The sequence below is a fragment of the Castanea sativa genome, chromosome 12 (assembly GCF_040712315.1).
Source record: "Castanea sativa cultivar Marrone di Chiusa Pesio chromosome 12, ASM4071231v1".
Lineage (NCBI taxonomy): Eukaryota > Viridiplantae > Streptophyta > Magnoliopsida > Fagales > Fagaceae > Castanea > Castanea sativa.
The window spans coordinates 14839836-14851963 of NC_134024.1; the positions used below are offsets into that span (position 1 = coordinate 14839836).

General features: G+C 34.9%; 1 protein-coding gene across 1 annotated transcript; it reads left to right on the forward strand.

Annotated features, from left to right (window-relative positions):
• The first annotated feature begins 1624 nt into the window (after positions 1-1624).
• LOC142619760 (phosphoglucomutase, chloroplastic) lies at positions 1625-11903 on the forward strand. Its single transcript, XM_075793031.1, has 22 exons — positions 1625-2005; positions 2124-2189; positions 2728-2772; positions 2874-2966; positions 3076-3128; positions 4151-4202; positions 4319-4387; positions 4742-4810; positions 6409-6531; positions 6619-6671; positions 7948-8026; positions 8117-8181; positions 8264-8331; positions 8485-8603; positions 8686-8760; positions 8851-8966; positions 10527-10668; positions 10805-10886; positions 10998-11044; positions 11155-11232; positions 11317-11422; positions 11499-11903. Exons 1-22 carry the CDS (start codon positions 1778-1780, stop codon positions 11564-11566), a joined length of 1896 nt encoding a protein of 631 aa, XP_075649146.1. The 5' UTR covers positions 1625-1777; the 3' UTR covers positions 11567-11903.
• The last annotated feature ends 225 nt before the right edge of the window (positions 11904-12128 follow it).

The following is a 12128-nucleotide window of genomic DNA, read 5'->3' on the forward strand; positions in this document are numbered from 1 at the left end:
ATGCCTTGATGGGAAAGATGCTTCAGAAATTAAGATTATGTTATTTACAACTCTCACTTGGTTGATGTAATACCACTATGTATGTTTGCTTTTTAAATATTTTTTTTATGCTAAAAAGCTTAGTTTGTGTGTGTGTATATATATATATATATATATTTATGTATTTATATTTTTTTTAATGTTATCGGGGAAGAGGCTGGCTTTGTTGTAGTTGTTTAATTTTTTTTGCTGCAGTTTTTTTTATACTACTATTTATTTAAAAAAAAAAAAAAAAAGGAATATGATATGAGGCTAAATGAAAATATAGGAGAGGGAGAGACGTAAGAAGTAACAATCAGAATTAATGATGCTGCCTAGTTTGGGCTAGTTGTGACCACTTGGGCCAGGCCTTAGATTAGACCAGACCATGGCCACTTCTTATCAGCTGACATCTCTAGTTGTGACTTGTGGACTATACTACTACTACTTAATCATAAGATTCATAACCAGCTTCATCACACGGCCTCGCGTGTGCAATGAAGCCTTTTTTTTTTTTTTAAGGTTTAATATTATAATTTTTCATTATTCATCTTTTTTTTTTTTCGTGCAATGAAAGTTTATGTTAAATTTGAGTTTGCTGAATGCCTAGAAATTTTTCTATTCAAAATAAAAGAGAATATAAAAAAAGCAAAAAAAGAAAAAGAAAGTGTGTTTGTTTAAATTTAAAAAATGATAAGAAATGAGAAGGAAAATATGATTTGTATGTCTAAATTTAAAAAATAATAAGAGATAAGGAGATTGTAAACTTATGAGAATGTGGGTTTAGTCGGAGATTTTAAATTGTGAGTTTTTATTTTACTAATTTCTCTTTTAACTAAGAAGCTGTAAGTGATATTCAAGACTACGACTTAAACGGCTTGAAAATGCTTGAAAACACCTTAAATAATAGTATAGATATAGATATAGATAAATTTATCTAATTTAACCATATAAATAAATATGTCTTCTTTTCTAATTTTTACTAGCATTATACAATAATGGTAATGGTATTATAGGTTTTCCTATGTTACATTTGGAGTACCCAAAAAAAAAAAAAACTTTATCTATTCAAATATTTCACTCATTGTATTTATCAAGATTTAAAATTAAAATCAAACTAGTCAATCAACTTATTTTTAACATAATATGATTTTCTCCTTCATTTATTTTTTTAAAAACAATAAAATCGACTTATTGTTCAGTCCAATGTAAGCTTAGCTCACTTTAGATAGAGGTATTAAATAGATACAAGGGATGTGCCCCTGTGGCGTGTGACCGCGAAGTATAAGGAGGACAATCTATCTAGACATTTTTTTTTTTGTTGTTGTTGAGGTTTTCCTAAGAAAATGAAATTCAAACTTTAAGGTAACAAAAATACTATAAAATATGGATATAGGAATTGGAAATTGGAAAAAAAAGAAAAAAAGAAAAAAAAGAGAACTGGAAATTGGAATATACTTTGTCATTGGGGAAGAGGCAAAAGCAGTTCACAAGTTCACAATTCTCACATGACATGATAACATGGTATATTGGGTCTAGATAAGTGTTCCCAAAGTACATGTGGCAGCCATTTATTTCCTCTAAACAGCTACTTCACTCTCCTACTGCATCAATCAACAACAACAATTATCACAAAGACACAAACACTTCTCAGCATTTGAGTCAGCAACTTTTTATTTGAAAATTTTAATAAAGATCTTCTCTTTTTGCTTCTCAAACTCAAGCTTAACACTCTCTGAAATCTCAAAAAGAAAGAGGAATGGCTCACTCTGTGAGACTAAACCTGCTCTATTCCACCACAGCCTCAAGACCCAGATCATCATCATCGTCATCATCATTGGCATCAAATGCAATCACTCTCTTTTCTCCAATCCCATCTCTTTCACTCCTCTCTTCCCTACCTTCTCCAAAACTCACTCTCAGAACTTCACACTTTCCCTCCATCAAAGCCTTTTCCACTACCATTGCTGAGCCTGAAGGCATCAAGGTCTCTCTCTCTTTCTCTATCTATCTATATGTTTTTCTATATGCATTTTGGCTTTTGGGGTTTTGTTTAACACTTGGGGTTTCCTTATTTGTGTGTGTGTGTGTGTGAGTTTTTGCAGATTAATTCAATAGCAACGAAGCCGATCGAGGGGCAGAAGACTGGAACCAGTGGACTCCGGAAGAAGGTTTTCTCTTATTGTTCTTTCTATTAGTGTTAACTTGTTTGAATCATAGAATTATGATTAACTTCTCCATTGTCTAATACTTAAGCTTTTGTGAGGATCGATAATTTATCATATTATCAGAGCAAATGATCATAAGTGTTCATGAATTTGAACTTGTCTCCACTCTACTTCATATTTAAAAAGTTAAAATTGTCAAGTGTTAGGGGTTGGGAGTTTGGGCTCACATGTAATGAGTACTGTTAGAATTATGGTTAAAATGATTAAATTCACTCTTTCCTAATAGCTTAAACTTTTGGGATATGTGGTTGGTGGTTTTTGAAGTACTTATAGATTTGTTTGGCAAGAAAATAAAGGAAACATGAAATGGAAATCTGGGGTTTTATGATATTTTCTTCCTGGTTTATAAAATGTGAAGTATTTCATTCAAGTAATTGCAAGATCGAATTTTTACATCCCTTTCTTTTACCTGCAAGTTCTTGGCAATCAAAAAGAGCCTGATGGGTGTCCTGTGTATTCTGTTTGATTGTTTGTTTTGTAGGTGAAAGTTTTTACGCAAGAAAATTACCTTGCCAATTGGATCCAGGTTTTGATTTATTTATTTTTCAAAATTTCTTTCAGAATATTGAAGTTGTCTGCGTTTAGTGCATTACGGTTTCAATATGAATCAGAATTTCGTGTATGTAGGCATTGTTTAATTCATTGCCAGCAGAGGATTACAAGAATGGGTTATTGGTGTTAGGAGGTGATGGGCGTTATTTTAATCGAGAAGCTGCACAGGTTTTTATTTTATTTTTATCTTTACTTGCTCGATGCAACATTTTAAGTCAATCTTATCTGTCTCCAATTGTATAACGAATTTGTATGGCTGTTTGAATTTAAAATGCAGATAATTATCAAAATAGCTGCAGGGAATGGTGTTGGGAAAATTTTGGTTGGCAAGTAAGTTTCTTAATTGGCATCTATTTGAGTTATTATAATCTTCATGGGCAATTGATGTTAAGTTGTTAACCAAGTTCTATTACAGTGTACTATGTAAGGTGCTTATGTATGTTCTTCTTCCGCCTGTTTGAATGAATATATCTGTTTCTACCTGTGTCCTACATCTGGTTGGAAACTTACAGATAAGTCTACCCTATACAGTGATATGTAAGACGCTATGCTTGTCCACATATGAAAAAGAAAATTGTTGTAATAGTTTGTCCAAATTACAATTGTTCTAGCCAATGTCCATAGACCTAATTGAGTGACACTTACAGCAGGTTCCACCTTTAATTATGTATGGAATGACTAGACGAACAATTGTTGTTTGTGCTCTCTTGCTATGCCATTTTATTGTTTTGAGCTGTCTTTGATTGTATTGCTTTCTATGGTTCTTCTGGTAACATTTGGACACACAAACTCAGATATAGCTAAATATAAGTATTTGATGCAATAAAACATGTATGGTTAGGGTTGGCTCTCTTGTTTTAGTCTTAGAAACTTTATATGTCTGAAAATTCATTTATTTAGATCAAACATTATTAAGAGATATGTCATCATGTGTTAAAAAAAAATGAAAGTCAACTTCCAAAACTTGTGTCTCTTGTTAATGATTTCAGTTTCTATGCTAATTCTGTTTTCCCAGTAATTTAGATGACGGGAGTATCTGTTCAGTCACAGAGCAGTCCCGTAGAATATTCTTTATTTTCCAATCACCCCCCCCCCCATTTTTTATTCTTTTTTTTTTTAATTTTATAAAACAACTATTTAGAGATTTTTGTGTTCCATTTTGATATTATAGAACATCTTCTCAATCAATTGGTCTGGTAGCTAAATGCATTGAGAGTCTATTCACCACTAATATCCTGTTCAAGTTGTATTCATATGTAATGGTGTTATGAAGCTGCAAAGCCATTTTTTCTGCAATTTTTGACTTTGATGCCTTTTGTCATAGAGAATAAGCATAAATTGTGTCAATGTAGGGAAGGTGTTTTGTCAACACCAGCTGTTTCTGCTGTGATCCGCAAGAGAAAGGCAAGCTTGTGCTACTTTTGATCAATGGTTCAGCATCTTGACATAGCATTTCAAATTCTAACTCATTTGCCTTTTGTTCCTTTGGGTGGGATTTAATTAAACAATTACTTTCACAGGCCAATGGTGGATTTATAATGAGTGCAAGTCATAATCCTGGTGGGCCTGAATATGATTGGGGTATCAAGGTGAGTTTTTAATCTTACAAGTCCAGTATGTATAATGCAATCAAACCTAATGGTCTTTATGACCATAGTTCTTGGAATTGTCCAAATTCAAACTTTTGCACCCAATCAAATATTGGTTTTTTTGAATTCCTTTCAAATTAGGTTTACACTTCTCCCTAATGTTACTGTATTTTATTGAGAAAAGGATTTGCTTATATTAGTTTGGAAGTTTCTTAATTCAGTATTAATTGTATTATCTTCAAGCATGGTGTTCTTCAATAAGATATTTGTTGCGTAATCTGAGAATTTTCTATTGTTTCTAATAGCACCATTCAATGTATCCAACTCAAAATGCCATTACTGTTCTCTTTCCAGTTCAATTACAGCAGTGGTCAGCCTGCACCTGAATCCATCACTGACAAGATTTATGGAAACACTCTCTCTGTAAGTATCTGGATCTATCTTTTTGCTTGCTAATTTTTCTGTGCTGCTGTTTATCTTCCTTTATACTGTTAATTGCTTGTTGCTTTCACTTCTTGTTTTAAGATGGTTCTTTTTTGTTCTCTTTGATCGATAGATAGATCCTATTAAAGGAGGAAAAAAATAACCCAAGGGGGACCACAGGCAAGGGAGAAAAAAGAAGTAGAACATGTAAAGAATCTAGACATTGAGGTCCATCTCAAATGGTGCTTCCTCTCCTCATAAGAATAAGGTGGTGGGTGAGGTCGTGAGTTCAAAACCCACTATGTGTATGTAAAAAATCTAGATTGTCCATGAAAGGAGGAGAAAGACCTGCAAACTTGCCAATGGGGACTGTGACAGGTCATCCTTAACTTCTAAAGCAGTCCGTCCCACCCCATTGAAAGTGTGGTGAACTGCAAGGGAGTAGCCTTCCAAGCTAATATATTACCTTTTTGAACAAAACTGCCATGCTAGCCAGAGAGTGTCCTAAAACAGAATAAGGATGCACTTAGAACACCCATAAGAGGGAATACATGATATACCAAAGCACTCAAGTAACAGAGCAATGTAACAAGAAAGAATTAGCAGACTGCCAATTTGGTCTATATTGCTGTTTTAAATCATTTTTTAATGTTATAAATGTGAATGACGTTTTTAAAGAGACAAACCGGCTTGAAAATGTTGTTAATTCTCTTTAAAAACGTCTTTCAATGGATGGAAGGACTAAAATGACAAGTTATGATCCTAGTGTCCCACATGGATTAAGTGTAAGCTTAACTATGTGTTTATAAGCTCTTGGGCACCCTTTCCTTGCAAGCCGATTTTCAAGGGTGAGTTCTACCCATGGATTCCTAACATTTGGTATTAGAGCCAACCACCACCACCTCTAGTAATCGGGCGTAGCTCATTGAGTATGAGATCAAATGAGTTGTGGCTTTGTGGTCGGATCCTAGAGGGGGCAACCTAGAGACTAGATTAAAATAAGTGATAGGTGAGTGGAACCACCAAAAGAAAAAGGGCTACCATCGGGTCAGTGTTGCTAGAGTGAGCCTCGTGGATGTTGGCTGCGAAATGTGGTAGTATGTTATGATCCTAGTGTTCCACATGGATTAAGTGTAAGCTTAACCACGTGTTTATAAGCTCTTAGGCACCTTCCCCTTGCAAGTTGGTTTTCAAGGGTGAGTTCTACTCATAGGTTCCTAACATGACATTGTTGTCAAAGTTCACATACTAAAATGACAAATTCAAACTTAGTGGAATAAATGACAATTCACAAAACTCATAGGGTGTAAATTGTATTTTTCCCAAACATTTCTTTGAATTGTTTTGCTCACGACCATGCTTCGATACTTTGTCTATTATGTTAGTCACTTTACCGGGTCATTGTTCATCCTTGTCTTTGAAAATGATTTCTCTTTTAATATCTGAGAGAAAAAAGAGCACTTTTGGTGTGAAAATTTTTGAGCTGCAACTTAATATTTTCAACTATCCCGTTTGATTTAAAGCAGTCTAAGTGCTTTCCACCTGATTCATTTTCTATTTTATTTGCATATTGTTTCAATTTTGTAAGTGTAATGCAGATCAGTGAAATAAAGGTGGCAGACATTCCTGATGTTGACCTATCTCATCTTGGAGTTACTGAGTTCAGGAACTTCAGTGTTGAAGTTGTTGACCCAGTTTCTGACTATTTGGAGCTACTGGAGGTAGGGAACAGGGATATGCATCTTTGGAATTTTGAGATGGAAATTCATATGAGTTACTGATAACTAATTTTATGGGCTTTTGTGCAGAGTGTATTTGATTTTGAGCTTATCAAAAGTCTTTTGTCGCGATCAGATTTCAGGTATCATATGCCCTCTATCTAACAGGTTTATTCTGTTGATTGCATTGGGTGGTTCTTAGTCATCCTTTATTCTGTGTCTCTTCATTTATCTCTTGGTTGTTTTTTCTCTTAATGTGGCCCCGAAAGATAATGACAATCCTTGATCCTTACTTTGTGCAATCTGCTACATGAATCCTGTTTTGTTAGACTGCTGGGGCCACCCATATTTACAGTTAGGTTTAGTCATCATTGTGTCTTTTATTGCTTCCTCAACCCAAAACTTAAAGCTATTTACTTGACCAATCAATAACAGAGAAATAGGGTTTAAGGTACCGTGAAATCTTGAACATAAATCTGTGGAATGACTTTCAACAAAATTTTGCAACCAAGCTTTCATCATCTTCATACTCTTCGTTTTTCTATTCCATTGAACTTGTCATCTTTTGGATTTCTTTTAATCCTTTTGTTAACACCTGTAAATGGCATCTGTTGATTTGCATTAGGGGCCAGTAATTTTGCTGAAGTTGGATTTCTTTGAATCACTTTGAAAAACTGTTAAGTTCAAGTCTTGTAGTAATCCCAAGGTATCTGAAACCATATATGCATGGAAATAGTCACATTGACTTCACAATTCCCACTGCCCTTAACCTGCTTTTTTACTCATGGATTACAACTATTTAAAGAATTAGGTAATCGATATACTAGCATTAACCTTCATAAGCTGCATTCTTAGTGACAACCCGTATCAGTCTTTTTTAATTCTAATCAAAAGTTTTCTAGTAGTTCTACACTAGGGCTACTTTTTGAAAATTTGCATACATATCATGTTTTTTAGAGGCACTGAGGTGTTTGCTTCACAGTATAACCTTGGTACTGATTTCTATGTACGTTTTTGTAATACTTGTATTTTTAGTATCATGATCTTACTAAAATTCATGCATTAAATGTTTTCTCAAATTGCATTTACTTCATGATTCTTGACCCCTGCCCTGCTTGTGCCCAAACCCCCTGGGTTCTTCTCCCCTAAAAATATTCACTACTGTTAGTATATCAGCACTAAGGTAGTTTATTTAGATAGGTTTATGAATTTTTATATATACACTTTGTAGCTTGAACTCTTTTCTTTGTGGTTTATGCATCTCCCTTTCCTGTATAGAAAGATGTACTTATGATTTCTTATTTATTTATGGGCAATGATGAAACCTTGAGTTTATGATCATGATTGGGTCTTCAATTTCCAATATACAAATCATTTAGGTTTCATGGTTTTGAACCATTTGATATTATGACTTTCTAGGTTTATATTTGATGCCATGCATGCCGTTACTGGTGCTTATGCAAAACCCATCTTTGTGGACAAGCTTGGAGCCAGTCTGGTATGTTGTGAACATAAAACATCCTAAAGCAATTATAGTCTAGTATTGTTGGAGTTCCTGATATTATTAGATGTTTGCTATTTCACGTAGGATTCAATTTCAAATGGAGTGCCTTTGGAGGATTTTGGGCATGGTCATCCTGATCCCAATCTTACGTAAGAGTGAAATAGTTTGTTTGATAGTTGCTGATTGTCATTATCTTGGAGCATTGCTATTTTTGACTTGCATGTTAAACAGATACGCCAAGGATTTGGTCAACACAATGTATGGTGAAAACGGACCTGATTTTGGTGCTGCAAGTGATGGTACTTTAGATGACTACAAGAGGCAGAATTTGTGTTTAATGGTTCTATAATACTAAATGGTCACTGATTTCTTGTGCACATGCACACACATTTTTAATATTCTTATTAGTATTCTTATTATGTTGAATGATCGTATACCTTTATCATCAATAGGAGATGGTGATAGAAATATGATTTTGGGTAGAGGTTTTTTTGTTACTCCTTCGGATTCTGTCGCAATTATTGCTGCCAATGCACAAGAAGCCATTCCATATTTCCGTAGTGGCATTAAGGTAAAAAACTCTCTCTGGATTTTCTTTATCAATATTTTAGTTGTTGAACAAAAAGAAATGACTCATATTTCAAATTTAATAGGGTTTAGCTCGATCTATGCCAACAAGTGGTGCTCTTGATTGCGTGGCTGAAAAATTGAAGCTTCCATTCTTTGAGGTTTAGCTCTTTTTGAACTATTGTATTACTTAAAGAATGGGGCTTATATCTAGAGATATATCTCTACTGATGAACAATGGATCTTCTCAGGTCCCCACTGGTTGGAAATTCTTTGGAAATCTTATGGATGCTGGGAAGTTGTCCATTTGTGGGGAAGAGAGTTTCGGAACAGGTTCTGATCACATTCGTGAGAAGGATGGCATATGGTAATTGTCTGCATTTGTACTGTAGGGTAATTATTTAATTCTATATGTTCTCTGTCTTTGCTAGGGTTTCTCATGATCTTAACACTGTTTTACTCTAAAGAAATGCTATAATTGGTTACAGGACTTCAATTAGTTGAATTCATTTTGTGGTGATCTACTGTCTCACTGCCTTATTGCATGCTTTATTTGGCCTTGCTCTTTTCATCTTAGCTTCTACAGCTTGAATCAAATCACTTCCCCATGCTAGGGCATTTTTTAATTTTGTTCCATGTAACTTTTGAAAATAACATCAACTTCTCTCCTTCCTCGCCTCAATTTCTGCCTACTTTTGGTGTTGTATGACACAAAATCCTTATTTTGTGATTTTTAATGTTGCCACTCATCTATTTGAACATCTTTATTTTTTATTATGCTCATTCTTTGAGAATATACATTTTTAAATTGCTCAACCTTCTATACCAAAAAGCTTGGGTAGCCATACAAGGAGAATCACAAGCCTTATTCAAGGTCGACATTGCTTAATAGGGCTCCAAATGAGCTGACCCATTCTGACTATCTGGCTGTTTGAACTCAGATCACCTGAAAAATTAATTTTTCAAGCTCAGCTCAAGTCACCTATTCTCGAGCCACAATATACCTGTTGAAACTCAGGATGGAAGCCGCTTGCAAGCTTAAGAGCTGCTTTAGCTGTCTCAGTGTAGTTGTAAGATTAACTGTTACATGGGGCTTGAACTCGATTTATTTTAGTAAGTAAACAAACTCAGGCTGTTCAAGGGGTTCGTCAATGGCTCTGCTTGGTTGCACACCTAGTTCTATACTTAAATTAAATAATACCCAATTCCTGGATCTTGTTGGTCACAAGAGATCCTGCTATAGAGCTTGGCTGAGATCAGGCAGGAACAGACAGTATATGGTTATGCTGCTCAAACACTTGTTACCAAGGACTAGCAAGAAGCCTTATCAGATTCATATATTAGTTGAAGTTCTGGATGAGGAGGGTAGATTATTGTCAGGAAAAAAGGTTAAGGAGAGAGGGTAGATGTGGCCATTCTGATACATAGAACTGCATATACTTCTCTTGGGTGTATGGCCTTGCAAGACTTGAAAGAGCAATGTGCCATTCCCAAGTGGTTGACTTTATATTTTCATCAAGTAAATTTTGGTATGAATTTGATGGTGTAGTATGTTGCAATATTTAATTTCATGCTGGGTCAAAATAGATTTGATGCATCACCTGAATTTGATTTTGTGGTTGAATCAATGACACTGGATCTTATAAAATGGCACTGTGGTTTTTTGGTTAACTATTATACTCTTTTATCAATAATAGTGTAGCAAATCGGTATTTGGCCATAGTTTTACTCTAAAAATTTGGTTTCCTTAAATTACCTTTTCAATTAGTTGGGCCAATGAAAAACTTGACTTTAATTTTAATGCTCAGTGCAAGTTTTTGTAGTGAATGAGGCATATGTAAACATTGAAGGAGATATTTGTATCCTGTCTCTATCACTTAATCAATCCATTCCCATGTGAATTGACTTCAACATCTCCAAATGACAGGGCTGTCTTAGCATGGCTTTCAATTATTGCATACCGAAACAAAGACAAGAAACCAGGGGAGAAGTTGGTTTCTGTCTCCGACGTTGTGAAGGGATATTGGGCAACATATGGAAGGAATTTCTTTTCTAGATATGACTATGAGGTAAGTTTCATAACCAGTTCTTGAAAATTTAAAAACAAAAAATTGCACAATGTTGTTACTCCAATTTGAGTTTTGGGTTTTGAAATCATTGTCTTGTGAGAGATGGATTCATTGATTAATGTAACTCCTTTTCCAGGAATGTGAATCTGAAGGTGCCAATAAAATGATAGGATATCTTAGAGATTTAGTCTCTAAGAGTAAGGCAGGTGAAAAGTGTGGTAAGTTCGTACCTAAGATTTGTTCATGCAATCACCACTTCTCAGCAATGTTTAGATGCTACTTTAAAATAAATAAATAATGTTTGGATGCTGAAAAATATCCTTGTACAGGAAGCTATATCCTCCAATTTGCCGATGATTTTATGTATACAGACCCTGTAAGTTTCAACAGCATACATGTCTACTGCCTATGCTTACTTGTGGCTCAAGAAATTGAACCCTGAACTGTCCTTTCTTGACAGTTTAACTCACTAATTTTATTGGCCAGGTCGATGGGAGCGTGGTGTCAAAGCAAGGTGTTCGGTTTGTTTTCACAGATGGATCAAGGATCATATTTCGTTTATCAGTATGTGCCAACCTCTCTCTGTCTATAACTAATAACCTTGAGGATACATCTTTTAAGTGGAAAATAACTTCTTCATATTTACAGGGAACTGGTTCAGCAGGTGCTACTGTTAGAGTTTACATAGAGCAGTTTGAACCCGATGTATCTAAACATGATGAAGATGCCCAAACAGCCCTAAAACCGTTAATTGGTTAGTCCATTGTCATCATCATTTTTATAAACTGAATTAATATAAACTACTAAATGTTTGTTTCTTCATGCTTTAGATTTGGCACTATCTGTATCAAAGTTGAAGGACTTCACAGGAAGAGAAAAACCTACTGTCATCACCTAAACCACGATCACGATAAATCATGAATGATGTATCCAGTGCTATCTTAAGTTATGCCAGAGGCAAGTTGACCAGTCCATCTTTTCCTCTCTTGAGTTGTCGTGCACATTCCTCCCTTCAGTTTTGGTTATGCAATAGGCAACCTGGCTTAGTAGAAGAATAAGCCAGTCCATGTAAATTTCCGAAATATATATGTGGGGAATAATATACTCTTTCTCTGCAAGAAGAGTTAATGCTTTACCTATCTTGCTTCAGCACCTATGCAAACTGAACATCACACTCAAAATAAGGAGAGGACATGTACCAAAATAACTATGGTAATCCTCTTGCATTTGATCAACCTTATAATTTCACTGGCGGATAGTGCTGATAGTGCTAATAGGTGACAGGATTATTTATGGTTTATGTAAGGGATCTTTGCCCAATGAACCCAGTACAATAAATTTGTAGAGAATGGGTCAAAGAGCTAGGTTTTAGTGCTTGGATAACAGTTAATATGGTTTTGGATGATGAGCCAACAAGAATTGAACCCAGTTTCTGCGAGAAAGTTGGTTCTCGGCACAGT